The sequence below is a fragment of the Rhodnius prolixus genome, unplaced genomic scaffold (genome assembly GCF_049639745.1).
Source record: "Rhodnius prolixus isolate KJV_2025 unplaced genomic scaffold, Rpr scaffold_10, whole genome shotgun sequence".
Taxonomy (NCBI): domain Eukaryota; kingdom Metazoa; phylum Arthropoda; class Insecta; order Hemiptera; family Reduviidae; genus Rhodnius; species Rhodnius prolixus.
Window position 1 is genome coordinate 731,609 of NW_027411615.1, and position 21,725 is coordinate 753,333.

The 21,725-nt window shown below is 33.4% G+C and overlaps 1 protein-coding gene across 2 annotated transcripts in view; it reads right to left on the bottom strand.

Annotated features, from left to right (window-relative positions):
- Positions 1 to 1,163: 1,163 nt before the first annotated feature.
- The window catches only part of LOC141457050 (bumetanide-sensitive sodium-(potassium)-chloride cotransporter-like), a 30,648-nt gene continuing 10,086 nt past the window's right edge, over positions 1,164 to 21,725 (bottom strand). Inside the window, exons 2-21 of one of the 2 annotated variants that reach the window (XM_074133560.1) lie at positions 15,157 to 15,240; positions 14,571 to 14,646; positions 14,367 to 14,462; positions 12,922 to 13,175; positions 12,400 to 12,514; positions 12,168 to 12,307; positions 11,232 to 11,459; positions 11,015 to 11,122; positions 10,802 to 10,925; positions 10,162 to 10,283; positions 9,804 to 9,939; positions 9,309 to 9,520; positions 8,951 to 9,198; positions 5,527 to 5,693; positions 5,312 to 5,341; positions 4,653 to 4,871; positions 4,463 to 4,577; positions 3,127 to 3,272; positions 2,893 to 3,016; positions 1,164 to 2,266 (exon numbers count right to left, since the gene is read on the bottom strand). In XM_074133560.1, coding sequence (XP_073989661.1) covers positions 2,131 to 2,266; positions 2,893 to 3,016; positions 3,127 to 3,272; positions 4,463 to 4,577; positions 4,653 to 4,871; positions 5,312 to 5,341; positions 5,527 to 5,693; positions 8,951 to 9,198; positions 9,309 to 9,520; positions 9,804 to 9,939; positions 10,162 to 10,283; positions 10,802 to 10,925; positions 11,015 to 11,122; positions 11,232 to 11,459; positions 12,168 to 12,307; positions 12,400 to 12,514; positions 12,922 to 13,175; positions 14,367 to 14,462; positions 14,571 to 14,646; positions 15,157 to 15,240 — 2,880 coding nt within the window. In that variant the 3' untranslated portion in view covers positions 1,164 to 2,130. The remainder of the gene's footprint in view (positions 2,267 to 2,892; positions 3,017 to 3,126; positions 3,273 to 4,462; positions 4,578 to 4,652; positions 4,872 to 5,311; positions 5,342 to 5,526; positions 5,694 to 8,950; positions 9,199 to 9,308; positions 9,521 to 9,803; positions 9,940 to 10,161; positions 10,284 to 10,801; positions 10,926 to 11,014; positions 11,123 to 11,231; positions 11,460 to 12,167; positions 12,308 to 12,399; positions 12,515 to 12,921; positions 13,176 to 14,366; positions 14,463 to 14,570; positions 14,647 to 15,156; positions 15,241 to 21,725) is intronic. The other variant, XM_074133561.1, reaches the window with a different exon arrangement.

The window sequence follows — 21,725 nt, forward strand, 5'->3', positions numbered from 1 at the left end:
TTGCATTCAGCATGTATATATTTAACATTTTTTTATTTCAAATAACTAAGACAAAGTGATACCCTGGCCGGTACGATGGGTCTGTTACTTCAAAGAGAAACCATCGCTACTTTCAAGAGTTTCTGCGTTGGAATTCCTCAGTCACATAAATAAATTATTTTATTTCTTTTTTATAAAACTCTTGCGTTTTTAATAGGAAATAGAAAAGTTGTTTAATCTTGTAGCGAGGGCCAGAATCATTAGCTAAAGTTGCCTTGAAAAGTTACTTATAGAAGGCCACCCCCCAATTTCCGCATTAATATTACATAAATTGATAAGAGCATGCCGCCTTGATGGAGGTGCCGAAGCGAGCTTACAGCGATCACTGCCGCTCCACGCAGCGTAAAGGCGCACGCACTGGTTGTGTTGAAGTAGCCCATGATGGTTGGTTGGTTGGCTGTTTTCTCCCGGGCAGACTATATTGCTTGCATTATTAACGGGGCCATCATGGGCATTAACGTTCCTCCTAGGAGCACATAAGCCGGCCCGGAGACCGTGAATAAATTATATTTTAATTGACAAGGGCGGGACATCCATTTGACTCATCATCAGTGATGTTGTTGCTGTGTTGCTGGTGGCTCTCTCTCTCACCCTAGTTGCGGTTGTTGTGGTAATGAACGCTTTGCTAGTAGTCACTTCACAGGCACAGGGTTAAACCGCAAATGTGTTCGCAAGCTGTTTTGCTAAAATATGTATATTGCTTTTATGGTTTGGTATTCCCTGCTGCCAAAGGCATGGGCGACTTAAATTTATCACGGTCTACTGCTTAATATTGGAAGTCCATCATAAAGGTCATTTACAAAGTGATAAAGAGCACTCTCAATATGAGGTTGTTCACAGAAAATACATCTGCCTTACATAATCAAAGGGAACCAAACCTTACTAACGGTCTGTTAGGTAAACCTACTTTGAGACATTTGGCGACCTGAAATTACACCTATGTTTTGCCTTAAGTTAAAAACGCCTTCTCAATTCTCAAAAAATGTTTGGAGAATCTAGTAAAACAAAAAATTCTTTGTGCTTAATTTGGAAAATTACAACAGACATTCTAAATTTCGTGTACTTCATTTATTGATCATGACATAATGTACAAAAAAGTGCTAAATTTCAATTGCTTTGCAGGATTATCAAACAGAAAACAAAAACTATTCAACAAAATTGTTCATATAACAAACAATTCTCCGGTAGTATTAAAATAAAAATATGCAAAATACTTTCATTTAAAACTTCCTTTAAATTAAAGAAAATCTTTTAAACTTTTATTCCATATTAAATAAGAAAAACTTTTCCCGTAAAAACTGCTTATAACTTTTTATTAACGTAGGAAAATATTTTGGTGCCTCTTTTAAAATAATTAGAATTTTATTATTGTTTTAATAAGTCATTTTAATTTAATAAATTTTAAATGTCTATTCCCCCAAAGTAGAAGGGGTGCACTATCAAAAAAAAGTTGATCAAAAATGTTAGGCAGAAAGACTCTTGCTTCTTCATTATAATTTAATTTGAAGATTCTTGGCGATTAATTAAATGCACTTGTTAATTGTAAAGAAAAAAAAGGAACTTCTAGATTATCAGACAAGCGCAGGTCTACAAAATGAAATTAATTAATAATGGGCTAACCCAGTAAATTGCCAACCATTTGACAACCTTACATTCAGACTCTACAATTTGGCTTTTGCGTTTGTATTAAAAAAGCTTAATCCAATGTCTTAATAATATGTGTCCTTAATGAAATAGATTTTTAATGAATCTTCTAATTGCTTGTTTATCGATAAATATGCTCTAGCAATTCTACCATTTTAGGGATTCAAATTCTACTTTTGTCTTTTTTTAGTTAACTTGGTAAATAACTTGAGAATGTTGGAGAATCGTTTATTGCTTTGAGTTTCTATTGTTACTAGAAATATTTTAATACCTTATTAAGTATAATTATATTTATTTTATGTTCACTTAAAATACATCCTAACTCTTAATAGAGATTATTTTTTGCACACATAGATAACAGACATGTTATCAATCTGTTAAAATACAGATGCTATAAAAACTTATGGGCAAAGTTCCTTCTTTTATGACGATATTTTACATCATCAACTATGAGTAATATGTGAGCACAGATGTTTGATTTCCACGTAGAACTAGTGCTGGTGGCATACCCGCTGTGATCAACTCCAACCATGCCATATAGTGCGGTGCTGAAACTGTACCCTTTCTAGGCATTGGCAGAGTTCTGTAATTTAATTTAAAAAAAAAAGAAGAATTAGTAGCGGTTCAAAAACTTTAATTTTTCATCATTTAACAGTACGATGCTAATTGGAATTTGAAAATGTGACTAATTTAGCTGGGGAAAAACTAGTAACAGCCGAAGTTAAAGGGATCCCTCGGTTCATGATGGGTCTGAAAGGTTAGAATTCTAGATTAGATTCCTTCATTATAAAAACAAGTCTGTTCAATGCAAAAGGAGAAACTAGGCAGGGAAAGAATAGCAGCACTATCTATTGGTAGATTCAAAATGTTTTAAATATTGTATAAAATATAAGTTAACATCGGAATTCAAGTTTTGTGGTTTCCAGGACGAAAAAAAAACGTTTTAGCCCATTATCTGTATCGATGTAACAGCATTGTGGGGACACCCAGTGGGGAGACTCAGATAGCAAGTTTCAGGACCCAAAACCCTAATTACGTTTCAATACCTTGTGGTACCCAAACGTAATTTATAGGTTAAACTTACTGTTTTTAATTTTTGAGATATTTTGTTCAAACGTAAACATACTTTATTGAGTTCTTCAAAAACATGTGTTTCCGTTTGATCTTATTCAATTATGTATTTGAGGAAAATCTATTTACTTGACTTACATCACAATGAAAACGGAATCTTTAGAATATTCCTTAAGCAGTTCCCTCAACCTCATATGTCTGTTGGTTTTCTCTTCAAGGGTTTTAAGTTCTGAATCCGAAATATAATTGTGTTCAACATGTCCTACACATAATCAATCAATGTTAATACAAATTTAATAAAAATTAAGTGTTTTACACACAAAAAAACATGAAATTAAAAAAAATACATTCATTTTTTTTAACTATGCAAACCTTTGTTTGTTGTTGGTTCTTTTCTAAAATTTTTTATAATCTCATCAAATTCTTTTTGCGTTTCCGGCTTGGCTTTTTTGGTTATATTTGGAATGATTATTAAATCGCTGTAATCAATTCTAAACTTGGATAGTAGAGCAGCTAAACTGGAATTTAAATTAATACAGAAATTAGGTAAACAAAAAAGTTATCTTAAATTGCATTAAGAGAGATGATAGACTTGTAGAATCATTCATAGGGCCAGTTCCCTAACTGAGGCAGTGCCTGTAGATTTACAAAGGAAAATGCGAGGATTCAACACCTCCCGAGCAAGCCGTAGTATCACCCAGTTAAATTTTAAGAGCTTGGAGCTTGTTGCGTATAAAATGGGTTATCCATAACTGCTGGCTCCCTTCTCCTCCTAGGTCTTCCATACAAGGCTTGGATAGATACCAGATATTGCTGGGAAGGGATGTGACCGGCTAGGTGCGGTATCCTTGCGGGCGCCAGATAGCCGAAGCTATCAGAGACGATATCCCTAACCAGCCTCAAAAGAAAAATACCCTTAAGGGTGCCTCTGGCGGGATAGCTCACTGGTGAGAGGAGGGAGGGTCCTGGAGACAATCACCCGGGGCGATAGGGAGTAAAATAAAATTTTCTCTTGTGCTTAATGAACCAAACGACAAAATACCTTTAATTAAGGAAAATAATCATACAAAGGGAAAACTTATACTAGATACAAAATAATAATAAAAATATAGAACTCACAGACGATAGATAACATAAGCAGGCACTGGCCAGGCCGAACGCACGGTAGAGAATAAATTTTTTTATTTTTATTTTGGAATCTTGGCTGTAAACAGCACCTGGTCTTGCAGTCCAAAGTTCAAATTTATTTTATGTAGCAGCTCCTGCCACCTACGACTATTTTTCGGTTACAGGGAGGATAATATCCTCCCTAAAAGCCTCTCAGTTTCTTTAAATCTGGTGAAGTATTCTTCAGAATATCTGGGATGCGTTTTGGAGAATATGGATGTGATGGATACAGGGACGAGATATCCCTAAATGCTGGCGCACTCCGTTTTCCCTAAACGTTTTCTAGAGTAAGTGATTTTATCACAACTAAGAATGCTGTGAAGAGTTGAATAGTCTCCTATTGCCATTTAGAGCTATGTGGGGCTACAGAAAGTGCTTTCAGACGCACACTTCGGTTGCGCTAAATCTCAGGCTATTTTTACACGCGTTCTAAACCTGTTTTCAATATTAATTTACAATTAAAGAGCAAAAAGCAGTTTCCATCGTTCTCTATAAAATGAGTAATTCAAATTATAAATCATTAATTTATTTATATACATACTTTCTGTGAGCTCTGTCTAGTTCATCAGATCTATTCGCCAATGAAAATATTCTTAATTTGCAATCAGAAAAATGAGATCTTGTGCTTAATATATGAGGAATTAGAAGTGTTAAACCTTGAAACAGAAAAGATAATCGTCATCATCTAACATTTCTCATATAAATAAAAATTGTATCACTGAATTTTTTACCTCCGTCATCATATAACCACCAAACATCAATGAAACCTTTAGGTTGCCTTCGTCTGAAGTTAGTGATTGCATGTAGATGGTGCGTTGAGAGTGGTTCGCCTTTAATTCCTCTAAACATGTCCTCTTCTTTGACACTGGTACTGTCTTCTTCTTCCTCTTCCACTTCTTCTTCTTCCTCAATTTCTTCTTCTTCTTCTGATTGGCCTAATCCTGGTGTACCTGGGGGAATACTATTTGTTTCACTATTTATTCCATCTATTTTTCATTAAATATTATGACGAAAAATATGGATGTACAGAATGATTTTGAGTTATTACTTCTGTTTTCATCCAAACATTGCCCAATTTAAAGTGCGATTTATTAAGTAATTACTTTCGAAAGTTTCAAAAGAAGTGTAGTTATTGCTAAAAGCATTATCAAAGCTCTAACAATGATCTTAACCTGTAACCTTGATTAGTTATTAGTAATGTACGACTTTAAACTAAAACATTGAACAAAAAACCCAATAACTATGTTAAGCTTTGTTAGTATCTTACTTTATTTAGTAATTGTTAAAATTATTTTCTAGAAAAATGTTTAATTTTCTGGTTTTAGATTACTATAGAATCTTTTAAATTAAATTAGTTGGTTAAATAAGAGAAAAATAATATCAGGCTTACAGGAATTCTGTTGTTGCTTTGGTTTAGTACCTGTAAAGTGACAACATTGTAGAAACAAAAATATTCCTCTCTTTTACAGATGATTTTTCAGTAGCTTTTAATATAAACCTGCATTTATAAGAAATGAACAGGATTCCAGCCATTTTGTTCTTCCCCCCCCTTTCAAAATTATATCAACTAAACCCAAAACCAAAAAAAAAAAAAACATTGCTTACCTAAAGACAGCTGACCACCGGATACATTTCTCATCAGATTCACTTCTTCCTCTTTTTTCAATAAAGCGGGTATGACAATAGAATCTGGATCTTCTATGAGGTCAGAATAATCCAGACCGTCTTTCATACGTAATATGCCTACGGCCAGAAAGCTGTCCATAGCCGCGCTAGAAAATGTAAATGTTATTTTAACACTAAACCTACCGACATTTATGCATAACTATTCCTACCCTGACCGGTCAAATGACCGGACTTTAAAATCACTTAAATTTCTTATTTTAGAATGAAGATAATAATTATTTAACTACGAAAAAGCATAGTTTCTTTTGATTAAAAATAAATCTCGTAGATTTTACTCTTTTATGCATCATTTTTTATAATTATAGGCTTCTCAATTGCAAATTTCCCGCATACTTACTATTTACATTTTAGACAGCATTTTTTAGTCTTATTATTGCCTTTACAGTATCTTATTTGGCCATTTTCCGACCATTTGTTCGTGTACTAATATTTGTCATGCTTTTGCAATGGTAACACAAATTTTGCCTTGAAATTTCACTTCCGGTAGTTTTTTTATACAAAATCCATGGATTTATGCCGGGGCTAAATCTAGGATATTGAAAACTATTAGTTGAGACCATCTCCGAGATTTTCCACGGTTATATTTCTCCCACGAGCTGTATACATTTCTGCTAATTTCAGAGCGACAAACTCCCCAAGCGGAACTATAGGTTCCCTGCTTTCACGTTTTCCCAAAAATGGAAAGCCTTTTATTGCATCGAACGGCTAGCCAAGATTTGATACCAAATTTGTCCGGTTTATTTGGCATGTACTGAGTAAATCTGCATCTTGACTTTGTTGGGAACAAACGTCCTTGGAAGAGATATATGCTCTTGGTTAGAACAGTTTTGACTGTTCTCAACGAATTTGTTCCAAAATTTAGAAATCAAAGCAAATTTATCGGTTTGTAAACGATTATTTCTTTGATCCACTCGAATAAACCTCAAAACTTCCGTCTATACATTTCTGCTCATAGTGTTGGAGAAGAATGCTCGTCCCTATTTTTGTTCCATAGAAAAGGGCAATATCGTACATTTTTCGCCTCATATGCACCACATGCAAACAATAATCCGATAAATGCATTATCAAATTGAGTTTTTGAGAGAATTCTGTTACAAAAATAAATAAATAAATAAAATAAAATATTAATAATAAGTAAATAAAATGAAAATATTCAGCCGGTCAAATGACCGGTTGCGGTAGTTAAGAGGGACTACAAATTTTTCTCAAAAATAAAATATTAGGAAAAGAAGTGAATATTAAAAAAACAATTGTATACATATTTTAGGAAAAGTCGTGAAGTTTAATGGCGGTATGATGACGCTGTAATTAGAAAATTTAAATCAAATTTAAAAAACAGTCAATTGACCGGTCGTGGTAGGTTTAGTGTTAAAAATATATCTCGAAAGTACTTAAAATATTTGTTAGATCAAAATACTGTTTGGAAATTAATCTAAAAATCATAAGTTTTTAGGGTTAAATTTCTAATCAAATACATAAATTGTTCGCAAAAGTCTTTTGTTAAAAAGTGGATTTCTATCCATAATTTCATTTTTTGTTTTTAAAAAGATACTTTTCAAACTTGACAAAAGGATTATTTAGGCTGATACTAAAGTATTTTATCAGTGAAAAAAAGTCAGAAATCCACAATCTCACTTAAAGTGAGGCAAGTTTCTTTTGTTTATTTCTAATAAATTTCAGAGTTTCAATTATCTTCAGAGATGATTGTCTCATCAGGTTTAGTGAAGGAAATTATACATCCATTTTCAACTATTAAAACTGCTGAATGACTTAATTGATAGAATACTATACGAGGTGTGTTCAAAAAATAAGGTGAATTTTCATTTTTCTCAAAAAATATTTATTTATTCATCGATTTTTATTTGGTCTCCTTCAAAGTAGTCCCCCTCAGATATAATACATTTGTGCCAGCGTTTTTTCCAATCCTCGAAACAGTTCTGATATGCACTTTTTGGTATGTCCTTGAGCTCTCTCAGCGATTCGGTTTTTATCTCCTCAATCGTCGCAAAACGCCGTCCTTTCATGGGTCTCTTCAATCTTGGGAACAGGAAAAAGTCACAGGGCGCCAAATCTGGTGAATACGGTGGCTGAGGCATGATAATGTCATTCAACAATTCCTGAGCGATGCTCATGCGACGGTTTTTTTTTTTATCAAAATTCAGCAATTTTGGAACGAACTTCGCTGCCACACGCTTCATGCCCAAAATTTCCGAAAAAATTGCATGACATGTGCCAACCGATATGCCGACATCCTCAGCAACTTCTCTAATTGTGATTCGACGAGTCTTCATGACAATTTTCTTTACTTTCTTAACATTTTCATCGGTTGTTGATGTACTGGGGCGTCCAGGGCGAGCGTCGTCATTCGCATCTTCTCGACCTTCTGTGAAAAGCTTGTAACACTTGTAAACCTTTTTTTGACCCAGAGTACTCTCACCGTACGACACTGTCAACATTTCAAGTGTTTTTGAGCACTTAATTCCATTTTTTACATAAAATTTGATGCAACTTCGTTGATCCATTTTTTTCGACAGAAGAAAATCGCCGAACTCGCAAAACACTTGCCTTATTTATGCCTCTCACAAACAAACTAAACATGCTATATAGCTACAACTTTGAAAATATGTTCGAGACAAGTGTACCAACATAAAAAAAAAAACATTCGTAATTCGATGTACGTAGCCCGCGAAATTTGAAAATTCACCTTATTTATTGAACACACCTCGTATACCCATGGTTGTACAAAACACATATTTTCTTAGAAAAAATCTGCACAAGGCAATATTTCCTCTTAAGAGGAATAAGAAAAACTAAAAAATGATACATTCCAGAGTTCCGTAATCGGTGTAACGCGATGCTTTGATGTGGCACTTCTTTATATCAAGTATGGAAATAGAATTAGGCATAACTTTCTTTGCTTGACTCTTTTCAAGTAGACTTCTAGACTGATTTTATAACCGTTCATGGAGGTGGATGTATCCTCTCTAAGAATGTGGGAGAAGGGGAATGTTAGCTTCAGGGAGTGATTACCGCCAACTACCAGCTCCTGGGGGTTCTTAGGAGAGGAAACTGGATTTGAATTAGCACATTCTCGGTCTCCTTGGGCCAGTTTTCTATAGCGTTATAAAACTTTGTGACTTCATCGTAACTTTTTACCATCTTTATCAACAAATCATTATTAACAGCCCTTTTACTTCAGTTTGGCATCAGTTCCGCAATTTATATAATACATTAATTAAGCAGAAGAATTTTCTTACTGGGCCTGGCCTCATTCATTCCATTAACTTCTTGGAACACTGTGCTTAAACTATCCGCGCAAAAAAAACAATGAATTCAAACTTACTGAATAAGGGAAAAATATGCATCTAGTTCTGATTTAGGACAAGTTTGCCAATCGTTTTTGTAGCCCATAAGCATTGTATTAGGTTTCAGTTTACCCAATCCTGACAATGTCATTAATGATTTGGCCACATATTCTTCGCCTGCTCCTTTATCTTCGCCAAGAATGAAAAAAGCTTTCACCTTATGCTGCTCAAACCATTTGTACGCTTTTAATGAAATTACTTCATGTATTCGCCGTGAATGTGTTCCCTTTAAAAAAACAGAAAACTCTCTCGTTAATATGAAAACAGGAATTGTATAATTCGTAAAGTTCAACAATACTCTCTGTGAGAAATTCTGCTAAAATAATAACTAAATACCTTTATAAACATGGCACAAAGTAGAAGTGATTTGCCTTTTGTAATAAGATTTGCGAAATCTGTTAAAGCAGGCCGATAGCCGGGCATGCCTGAAAGCACTAACAGTTGTGGTCTATAGTTTTTCACGTGTTCCTGGACTTTGTTCAGTTCAAGTGCTGAACGTAATGCAAAATAATAAGCTTGTGCTTGCGTAGAAGATCCCCAGTTTACTTCTGTAAAACAGATACGTCATTATTCAGATGATGGCGGAATCAAACAATGTACGAATTAATTTTCAAATAGTTTGGACTTAATTAATTACTATTAAGTTCAGATAATTTTATCTCATCTAGGTAAAAATATTTTTCAACATGATGATGTTAGTACGGAAGCGAAATCACTTAAGAGACCATGTTCGTTCATTTTGATTAGTCTTACGTAGACCACCATGTGGCTGGCTACCTTAATTTTTTATAGATTTCAAAATTAATTAATAGAAAAAATCTGCGTGATTACCTGGCTTTCTATAAGATACATATAAGTACAAGGTGACCACTACGAAAAATGTGGCCAAAGCTGTCCACCAGGAAATGAGAAACATTACAGCGATGCAGAGGAGTGTTCCCAACAGACTCACCCAAGCATTGTAGTACTGGACATAAAATAAAAATATATAAGAAAAATTTATAAATATTTAGTAACATACTATTAAGAATTTGGTTTCATCAAACCGGTTAAATTTTTTTTTACATAAGTGATTTTAAGCAATAAATATAAAATTTAACTTATAAAGTTTAAAAAAAAAACTTCAAAAAAAAAAATACTTGATAAAAGCAAAGATTTTTTGCAGATTCACTTTTTTTTTTTATTCCACCTTAAAGGACGGCCTCCATCCTGGACTTTTGGACAAAGATACGTGAAATACGGAGAAATTGATAAGTGCATAGGCGGCTAAGAAGAAATTAGATAGCAATGGCGCAATGTAGTTTAATTGACCTGTAATAAAAAAAGAAAAGAAATTAAAATTTAATTAAGGTTTCGATATTGAGGTGGGTCGTACATTCAGTTAATGACTCAAGTAAAAGGTAAATCTGATGAGGAATTTAGAATACTAGCTTCGAAGATTTTGAGGTCTCAGTTTTTGTATTGCAAGTTTTGGGAGTGAACTTCAAGCAAAGCTAAAGTAAGTAAAGTAAAGTAATCGCCTATTTTTTTTAGGCGGGGCTTAACGTCCAACTACCAATTAGGTGTCGTGGACGGAGGCGACTAGCAAACATACTTTACTGTAAATTTCTCATATTAAACATTAAATAAAATCCAAGGCCTGCAGACCGGGAATCGAACCCAGTACCACAATACATATTAGCTTCGCAGGTCTCGCCTCTAACCGCTCGGCTACCGTGGCGCCCTAATTGCATAATTGCCCTAATAGTCAATTATTGGTCTTTAAACTGGTTAACAATTTTCAATTAATGAAAATTATAATAATTAAATTTAATTTACTTATACATTACCTATAAGAATACATCCAAACGCGATCACAAATACACAAACATAACCTCTAATTGGATCATTATTGGCGCCGTAACCTTTAGAAAAGAAGCCAATAAATGGATACAATTTATCTTTTGCTAAAGCCTGTAAAATAATTGGTAAAACATAGTCAATTTTCTATCTTCAATTATCAATTCATCTATATAACCATATTTTTTTTTTTCTAATTTTACCTGTAAAACTCGCGGAGCTCCAACAAGACTCGCAATGGCTGAAGACAGCGTGGCAGCAAAACATCCTCCATAAATTAACGGACCCCACAAAGATACTAACTCCATTACCTATAATTAGTTTGGCCCAATCAATTACTTAAGTTCTTTTTTTTTTTCGTTAATTCACTAATTAAAATAATATTCATAAATAGAATATATTTTTTTAATTACATCAAACCTGATTATCATTTTGAAGACCATATCTACAAGTATTATTACACTCTTTTAGATCATCCCATCTTTCCGGTATTGGCGTCTCATGGAAACTCATATTATGCAACAATGATGCATTTCCACTGGCATCTCGAAGTACACATCCGCCCATCATAAACGCATAGGAGATATATGATAAAAATGTTGTAATTATAGCTAATAATGTTCCTTTAGGGATAGCTACACTTGGATCCTGAAAATGAATATTAGTACCAAGAAAATTATCATTATTGTAAAATAATTAATTTTTATCATGTTGCTTTCAATTTTTATCATTATTCTTCATACGTTTCCGCTTCTCACTCTTTTAGCACGGAAAGTTTTAAAATGTGGTTTTCGGGTAGATAAAACTGTTCAGGACTGTGGATGTTAGTGGGTTATCCAGGTTATGCTTAAGAATACTATTGGAATTTTGTACTGATGTTACTGAGTCTAAGTACCATTGGGTATCCTAGGTCATAGAATTATTAAAGAAGCTGGTGTTCTATAATTCTCTAGAATCTTTAGGACTCACAACTGAAATGACAGCAGTCCGTGAAACAGAAAAGTTGGAGATGGAAAATTAGGGCAGCTTTTAAATGTTCAGCCGTTTTTTTTAAAGGTCCAATGTTGGAAAATAGTCTACAGCCATTTTATGGCGGCGCTTTCATAACGAGATTCCTTTCTCTTAGATCAATTTATCGTGAAGTCTGCCTCAACGGGAATCTCCTGCCCATAGTAATGAGAAGTGCTCTCCAGTTTGAGAAAAACATAAACGTATTCTAAGTGTGCAAAAGAAAGCTTCCAATCTAACTAAATCAGTGTTAATCATCGTACTGATATCCTTTTTATCTCAAATTGTTTTGCTCACCCGTACTTTTAAAACAGCTTAAAAATTTAACAATTAAAACAAATATCTTACTTTTAAATCTCCAGATAAATTGGCTCCAGCCACAATACCGGTCACCGCTGGAAAAAACACGGAGAATACTGAAAAGAAATCATGTTCCACTCCTTCAAAATATCTATAATTTGAATTTAGGTTTTCCTTAAATACATCCGCTGGAAAAAGTAAAACAAAGTAAAGTAAATAAATAACATTTTCAATAATAAAACCTTCTACAACAGCAACCCAACATTGTACTCGTACTTACCATTATATCCCACAAAACCTTTAGCCTCTTCTAAAGCAGTTTTAGGTCCTATTAAACTGCCAATGACAAAATCAATTTGTGATGCAATCAATACCATCAGCAAACACATTTGCGTCTGAAATATGTGTATATGTTGAAGTTATTAAAAGTAAAGTAATGCTTTTTCTTTTTAAATTATTACTGGAATTGGCAATATTTTTTCTTCCTTTTGTAAGGTTTCATTTTTAATAAATTGCCCATCAAAAACTATGAACAATACTCTGATTATTGACATTATCCGAACTCCAAATCAGTGTTTTAGACTTCTAACACCCGCTCATCCGAAATGCAACAAGCTGATACTCGTGGATTCTCAAGTAAACATTTTTCAACATTAAACTTTGCTGACAAGTTACTCTATGAATAAACTTCGAGTAAGCCACAGTAGATAAGTTACCGAGGACTTATAGCACGTAGCACCTCCAACATCTACTACTTTATACGACTTAATTTTACAAAGAGAAGAAGAAAATAAATAAATACCCTTGTCACCCAGTCCATTCCAACAAAAGCCAATACAAGAATGCCGACCAAAGTAACAACGCCAACAACTCGAATATCGTTGGTACCATTGTCTAATATGGTTCCACCAAAACTTCTCACTAGATCTTGTAAAGATTCGCAAAAGCCAACGATGTACATGGAAACGGCCACTGAGTTGGCTATTGTAAACATCAATCCAATGGCTCCACCAAATTCAGGTCCAAGCGATCTTGAGATCATGTAGTAAACGCCACCTAAATGGAAAATGTATTGTTAATAATCTATTTTTTCTTTTTAATTTAATTTCTTTTATTATATTAGTGTCTTTATATGGAATACAATTACATTAAAGTGTGCTTCGTTCTGGACCACTAGGAAATTAACAGATTTTTTTGTTTTGTTTTGTTTGTTCTGGAGAGTTAATCAATTATTGTTCAACCTTTCGGACCCAAGAGATATTCTGTGCAGAAGTGTAATTGGAAAAAATCCTCAACCGAAACAGTCACTCTAGTTTATAAAGGATTTTTTGAAGCTCTTGAGGCTTCAAACGACAAACCTTCATCAGTATAAGATCGATTCCAGCACAACTGGTGTAACATCAAGGAACTAGATGGTGTTCTCTAAAACTTTTTTGAAGAAAAACCGTCGAAGCAAGACCCAATTTGTGTAATAACACAAATATAAAAAAAATAAGGAATGTGTTTCAACTACAACTTCTTTGGCCATTCATCAGATGTTTACAAACCCTACATTGTATTAATCTTTAGACTCTTCAGGGCTTCCTTCTATTACATAACTATGTCTCCTATATAAACAGTCTTTTAGTTGCCAATTTTTTAAAAAGATAACGTCCGAAGTTTACCACTTACTATTTTACTCACTACTGAGACAAAAAAAAACTGTAGAATCAGAGAAAGGATGTTTTTGCCAAACGCAAACGGCTTGGTGTTCGTTTAGTAGCTATTCAGAACAGTTCAGGAGATTGACGGGTAGTTGCTGGGTCAAATGCAGCTGTTTTGTCGATTTGGTAGTGGCCTATTCTTTTGCATACATAATATTGTTTATACATAATGAAAGAAGTCTTTTACAAAGATGATTATAGTATGTTGATGGAAGAGCTAACTTGAGTTTCCTCAGCAAGCCTTGATCAAACGTCTCATCAATAGTAACTTTAATAAACAACCCCAAAAGATACTAAAAAACATTCCTTTTTTTTGAATTTTTTGAATCGAAAACTGCCATTTTGTTTTTTATAAACCTCATTGGTAAGAGTAACCTCATCTGTTCCAAATCAGACTTATCATTATTATTTTTTTATTAAACAGGATGTAGAAGGCAATAAATATAACGGGACATATTTTAAACAAACGATTTTGCTCCGGATTCAATTTAGGGACTAAAATGGTGTTAATGGAATACATATGGGCGATAAGATGATTGCTTACCTCCTTCTATTATGCCATTGGTGCTTACGGCCGACATAGAAAGGGTGGTGGCCAGAGTTACTAAATTTGATAGGCATATCACTATGATTCCTTCCACTATAAAATATACAAAATATATTTTTAAATACTATGGCATAAAATTAAGCATTAAATTGTTGATTGTTACAAATGAATAGTTGTAATTATAAATAGTAGTATTCTGACCAATTCCAGCTTGACCTATTACCCATGACAGTCGTAGAAAGAGCATTACACCCCAGATATTAAGTAAACATCTCATCTGAAACATCGATTTAATAAATTACTTGATACAGTCGATAAAAATTAGTTAAATAAATATTCTAATTACTTCAACAAATTCCAAAAATTGTCTTAAATGGCAGTTACTATATACTTGTAATTCGTATAAAATTAAACATAAAGCGGATTATTTAACAGATGCTAGAAATAGGAATTTTCAATTTGTGAAACATTTTGGAATGCAGTTTTTGAATTACTGTACCTCCAACAATTTAATTTCAATACCAGATAAATAAATTAAAAGAACAAACATATTGCTTTAAGTATTCAGTATAATGTTATTTCGTCGGTTAATTTACTTTAATTAACAGTGAGATCTATTTTAAAATTTTAATTTTTCTTTATTCTTTTTTTAATTAAAATTATTCAATAATTATATTAATTGCATAAAATGTCTAAATTTTATTAAGTAACTAGCCAACATTAACATTTACATTAGATAAAACTGCACATTGTTCCGGTTGCACTTAAATACAAAATTTTTACTTACATAAACTCCTTCAAGCCAACCAAATTTTATAATTTTCCCTTTTTTCAGAGGATGAATACTTTTTCGCCGACCTGTTTTTTCAATCTGAAAAATTAAGATTACTGAATTAAAATTGTTTTACTTCTTTTGAGAGAAAATTGTTCATGTATTGATTCATGACACATACACAAAAAGGAAAGGTTGGTTTTAGTTTGAAGTATTGATTGATGTCCACATTACTGGGTACAAGATTTGACATCTCAATATGGCGGAGCTGAGTAATATTTCTTTGTTCGTTATTGAGACAAAAAAGAAAGGAGACCTTTCAGGCTATTAAGTTTTGTGATATCTGGATAAGGATTGAGTATTAGATGCTATGTGAATTGGTGAGGGAGCCCTTGGGACTATTTTGGCACCTCCTCCAGTCCTGTCCATGGGCAGAGTTAGAAGGAATGGATATTTTCTTATCCGAAGAGCCAAACTCTCGTGAGCCACATCTTTTTTATAATGAAAAAACTCTTGCAGTACTGTTTCCACCTATTCCTGGCAAAATCTACAAATGCTATGCGTTCACAGACCCATATAGGTGTTTTCACAGTCTGTAATTGCCCGTCAAGTAGCCTACGAAAGTTCGGGCATTGCTGGAGCAAATTACTGTATCCATTTAGCAGAGATCCACCATCATCTTTAAGGAAAGAGGAACTTTAACAAAAGAAACCCATGTTAAACTACTTGTTGTCCTTCGTCTATATTCTCCTTGATTACGCCAATTTTTGTGTTATTACTTTGTAGCAAATCTTGCTTTTAAAAATCTCAAATCCCTACAAACGCTTCTAGAAAGGCTAAGTCCTGTTTGGATCTAGAAGTAGTGGTTCTTTCACTTTCCTATTGCTCTAAATCAGTTTTGTCGTTAGAAACTTCAATTAGCCTGACTAACTCAAAATTATCATAAAGAAACCTTCTATGAAAAGTCGTAACTTAGAAGCTTTCTTCATTGCCAGAACTTCTGTTTGGAAGACTTGAGTTTTATCTAGGGGCACCCTAAATTGAATTTTGAGCTAACAGACTTCCTTTATGGAACCACCTGGACTTTGAAATTATTCCCTAAATAATAAACAGAACCAAATGATCCCAAGGTAGGACAAGTAACCATAGAGGGACCATAACCTTTTAAGTCTCATCAAAATCGAGCTATAACTTTTAGAGTATATCCGCAAAAAAAAAAAAACTAGCCTCTCTCAAGATTACTGATTTGATATTCTGAGCATGCAACGAAGAAAATTATGTCATTTCTGGCATAACAACTAGCTTACAAAATTGATGCATACATTCAGCACTGTTCAGCCAGTGTTCCGATCTGTTAATGAATCGCTTCCTTCTGCCTACTTAAGTACAATGTTACGCAAAATTATTAAATTGGAAGTCTACCAAAAAATAGTCTTTTAGAACTTCTGTTTCGTAAAATAAATGTGAATTTCTCGATATCTTTCTCGCACTGCAATTACTGCCTTATTGTGATTGATAAACTTTCTACTTGAATTGGATAATAATATTTCATTATTTTTTGTGTGTCTTTTGTACGTACGTTGTAAGACATAAAGACCATGGCGAGTTGATGTCCAGCCATCTATTAGTCAGTGCTAAGCTCTGTCAATAATATTCCTTGGGTTTAGAATGAAAATAAATAATTCAAACTACCGGTCAGGAGTAGCTGCAATCTCAACTTACAAACCACAGACATGCCTTCGGGAGTCGGATGGAACTAAGTCTTGATTGTAGGTAGATAAAGAATTTCAATATTTCCCAAGTTCATTAAAGTTTTCTTTTGTATGATACGTAGAGGATGTGAGACCAAGCATGATCTTTTTAGGACATTACACTACATTCAATAAGTGGTTGGCAACAGATTTAGAAAGTGAACGAATTCTTATTCGCTATACCTTCAAGGTTCCAGAAAACCCAATCTCAACCATCTCAAGATTTCGGCAGTAGATCCATTTCATCGTGTAACTTAATTTTTAATGAATAAAAGTTTATCCTTTAGGGGGAAGTAGTTTAACCACTTCTTCAGGGGTCTTGATGTCCCCGCGTGTATCCCAGTCTAACAACACGAACACTTACACTGACACCTCCTATTATCCAGCACTGGGCCACATTTTCAGTATACATAGGGTCTGCAGAGTTAGTGGGTTTAGCACTAGATTGCCGGCTCACCGCTCCCCTGGGATTCCCTTTGAGAAAATAATCCTTCCTTTTAGTAATCACTAGGGTTAGAAGGAAAAAACTTTCCCTCGAACCTTCTCAACTTCTTATTTTTGGGGAACCATTCCTCGAGAATATCTGGAGAGTATTGGATGGTGGTTTGAGTTTGTACCAGGTAGTTTTATCCCACTTACCGTTTCTCCTTGGCTTCTCGGGTATTCTAAGGAAATTTACCCCGCCTAGAATCATCTTGTCTCTTTAATCTGGAGAAGTATTGTAAAGAGGAAAGGTGAGTTAGTACAAGGAAATGGTTACCCTTATCTGTCGTCACCACCGCTCTTCATAGAACTTCACTAAAAGAATCATGGTGAGTTTTTAATCATGTGGAGATGCTGATTAATCAGTGATCAATACATCTGTTTGGCTATAGTGCACAATAATTAACAAAACAGAAGTTGGTAAACTTCCATTAGCTTGGAGGACCTATTGAAATGTAAGTTAATGTAATGTAAGCCCCATCTTCCATTATTTTTCCACAGTACAGAAAATGTTTTTTGTCATTCCTCGTTTTACAAGTGCACAAGTACTTGCGATTAGACCCCCAAAATTCCCCTCAAAAACTTCATTAAAGTTACACAATGGCAAAAAAGGAGCTTTCTTCAAGAGATTCGCACTTTCGGTCACAAAATTTGCTTTAAACTCAGGTTCATTTTGAAATTTATTTGATGAATTGTGTAAAACTCATGGTACGACACTTTAGTGAGTAGGTTGCATACAGCCAATCGAAAGAATTGGAAATATCGATTCAGAATATTGATTGACACTTTTGGAGAATCGATTTTGACATAAACATATGCAAAATCAATCCATTATGACATGTTCTGGGATCTAGGCAGTTCAAAACGCAATTAAGGTGTAAAAAATATAACATAAGCACTAATGCCATAATTCTTTTTAAGAGAAATAGTTTTAAGAAAAGAGAAAACCAAATCTACATAATCAAAATACTTATTTGAATTTCATAATTTCAAATGTTTATAAAGGTATTATAACATATAAGAACAGAAAAGCCAAAGAAGTTATCGGCACATACGGGAGTTTAAAAACTAGAAAGGGACCTAATGACCGGCCACATGATTGTGTATTTCCTGAACAATTTGCATCGACAACATTGCTGGTGGTACAATAATAGTCCAAAAGTGGACAAGATTGCTTCTATCAACAAGCGACTCACCATCATGCCATGCCTTTAACACCCACAAGCCGTCGTCCTCCCGGCTAAACACTAACCTCTCAAATCATTTGAGAGGTTCTAATCTCATCATTTGAATATAATATCATATTAAAAATTTAACTGACTTTTTTTTTATCTATTCATGTTTTTTTATAATGCCAAGTTTACTTTTGTAAATTCAAGCTAAATGTAATGTAATATACTATGTAATTTTAAAAAATACCCAACCCACCATAAAATTAGACAAATATTTAAATTCAAACATCTAACAATACGCAAACATTTACACATCAGGTGCTGAAGACCTCTCACTTTATAGATAAATAATTATAATAGAGGCAATTATATAATTACGACAGTTTATCTTAAATAAACTTGTCACATAAATATGTAACAAAAGTATTTACTTTGTTTTTTTAAAAAATTATCGTTTTCTTTGTAAAAGAAAAAAAGAAAAAAGTTTTTTATAAATTCAATAAATAACCTAGAAAAGTATATTAAGAAGTTTTGCCGTAGCCTATCAAGCTTAATCAACACAAATCCAAGTATGTAGTCTTCGTATTAAACCCCGGAATCATCTCTTTTCAACACTTCAACCACATCCCTCTTCCGAACGTTATCTTGGAGTCGACAAGATCATATCTCGACAAACGACTCACTCACTTGGAATCCCCATATTCCACTCAAACTAACTGAATCAATGAAAGATACAAATTAGTTATTAAAGAAAACTCTAAAAAAAATTGTTAGAAACTGACGCTACGCAACAAAAGTAAACTACTCACTATTTACGTACGTAAACTATAAGGGGCAACCAATCCAATTCAAACTTTAATCCCATCCAATCCCTTCAATCCAAAAACCTAAATACTGTAGTCAATGTTCCCTTCTATGTACCTGACCAATCACAATTTTTAATTGGCCTAAAGCTCCAAATTTTGAATAGGAACATTATATAATTAGTTTTAACATAAATTAATTGGAATTTCAGGTTCAAAAGGGGGCATTGTACTAGATTAAGCTCAATTGAAAGAATGGTTTTGAAGACGACTTTATATTAAGGTAATTTTTCTTTTTAATTATAAATATATTAAATTGAACAAATTATGTTTAATAAAGTTTGCAGCTTTTTCTGAGTCTGGCAAGAAGTCTGAATCCAATCGCTTGTTTAAACGATTCAGATTGGCTACTAGACATTTATTTGTATTTTTGTTTTGTTATTCTCAATTTGGTCAGCCATAATAGGACCTCCGGGAGGGGGCCCCCAAAAAAATATTTTGAAATGTAATCTATTTATACGCATTAGCATTTTCTCATCGTGCAAGCGAATAAATAATTGTTATCAAGTTTTATGACAAAAGTAGAAAAATAAATTTTTCTGTGTTTCATTCTCAGCTTTATACAGGAAAAATTAACTAACAAAATTCACTTATTCAATAATTCAAAATTCAATTATTCCTATTTAAGGAATTAATATGTTCAAATAAAAATATTTTAAGCCTGTCACATATCGTTTAAGTAAATAATCAATTAACTTATAAAATTATGAAATATTTATATCAGCTGGTAACTATAGCAACATAAAAATATGAAATATTTATATCAGCTGGTAAGTATAGCAGCTGGTACGTGTTACCACACTAGCCAGTTTCATAGATTAAATAGCAAAGCTTACGTTGGGCTCCTTTATTATAATTGTGCACTAGATGGTAATTACTTTGGTGATAAGGAACTTTGGAATAATGTGATCCGCATAGTTAAGTTTCAGATTAACATGTCTTTTTACACCGACAAATGTGTTTCGTTCTAGAAGTCTGTCAGGGCACAAATACCAATATAACTTTGTAAAATAACAGCTCGATAGTTACGTATAGAATCTAGATATGGGTGTTAACAAACACAAATGCTTGCTTGCTTGGAGTCTGAGAACGTAAAGTACTTTTTTAGCCGAATATGGTAAATAGTCCGTCGTTTATGAACTAATAAGGAATTATATTAACATTACTAAGTGGAAGTAAAAAAGGATGGGCACCATTGGATGGAATAGAAATGAATGAAAGATTATGGTTGACGAGAGGAGTTACCGTCTTAGAAGAAGGGCATGCTTGCGTTGGCTGGTTATATTCAAGAGAACCTAAGGAAAAACGGCGTCAAAAGTGGAAAAAGAAGGCGCAAGACAGGGCTGATTGCATAAACTTGTACAAGGCCCGAGTCCTTTATGGCTTTATTCTTCAATAATAATAATAATAATATCTATGATCCAACTTTGATCTTAGATTTAGAACATGGCCCCCGATATTGCAATATTCAACTTCGTGAATGGATTCGAAGGTGTATCTCTCAGGAACATTGCGATTCGCCAAGAAGGTAAAAAAAAACACAGACACGGTGCTAAGATTTATTCGGGTTCATTCATTCTGTGACTTGTTTACATGGGACTTAATTCTGGTTTTCGAAAATTATCTCACTGTATAATTTGCAGGTTTCCAATCCGTTAATAGTTAGTAAGGTTGTCCAAATAAAATTAATGAGAGTGCAGACCACGTCTTCAGTACAAATGTTGCACAACATTGAGTCAGAGATTCTAATTGCACATGAGAGTAAAAAAATAAAAATAAAATAAAAAACCTTTGAAATACTACACCATTAAGTCCCGCATTTTTGCGGATCTACCTAGAATCTCAACAATGAATCTAGCCGGTGAACAGGCTAAACGTGCTTTGAAAATTCTAGCTAGAAAAAGTGATAAACTCATTAGGTCAGAGGGAACTACAATACAATACAATACAATACAATATATTTATTGCTTATAAAGGTTACAAGACCCTTTAGCAAGGAGTTTGCGTTCATTTTTTTTTTTTTAACAGAAAAATTTGTAAATTAAATAACACTTTACTATACCAGAAGAAAAAAACAGAAATAAGTACCTGTAACATTTAAAATTATAAAAAACAAAAATAAAAAGCCAAGCTACTGAGATACAAAATCTAAAATAAAACAAAGTAAACATGAATATAACTACAATATAACTGAAATGAAGACTTTAACAGATATTAAACAACCAAATAAATATTACTGGCCAAGGAAACCATGAGATACATATTATTATTCCAATTGAAATTCAATAAATTTATTCATTCTGTTCATTAACTAA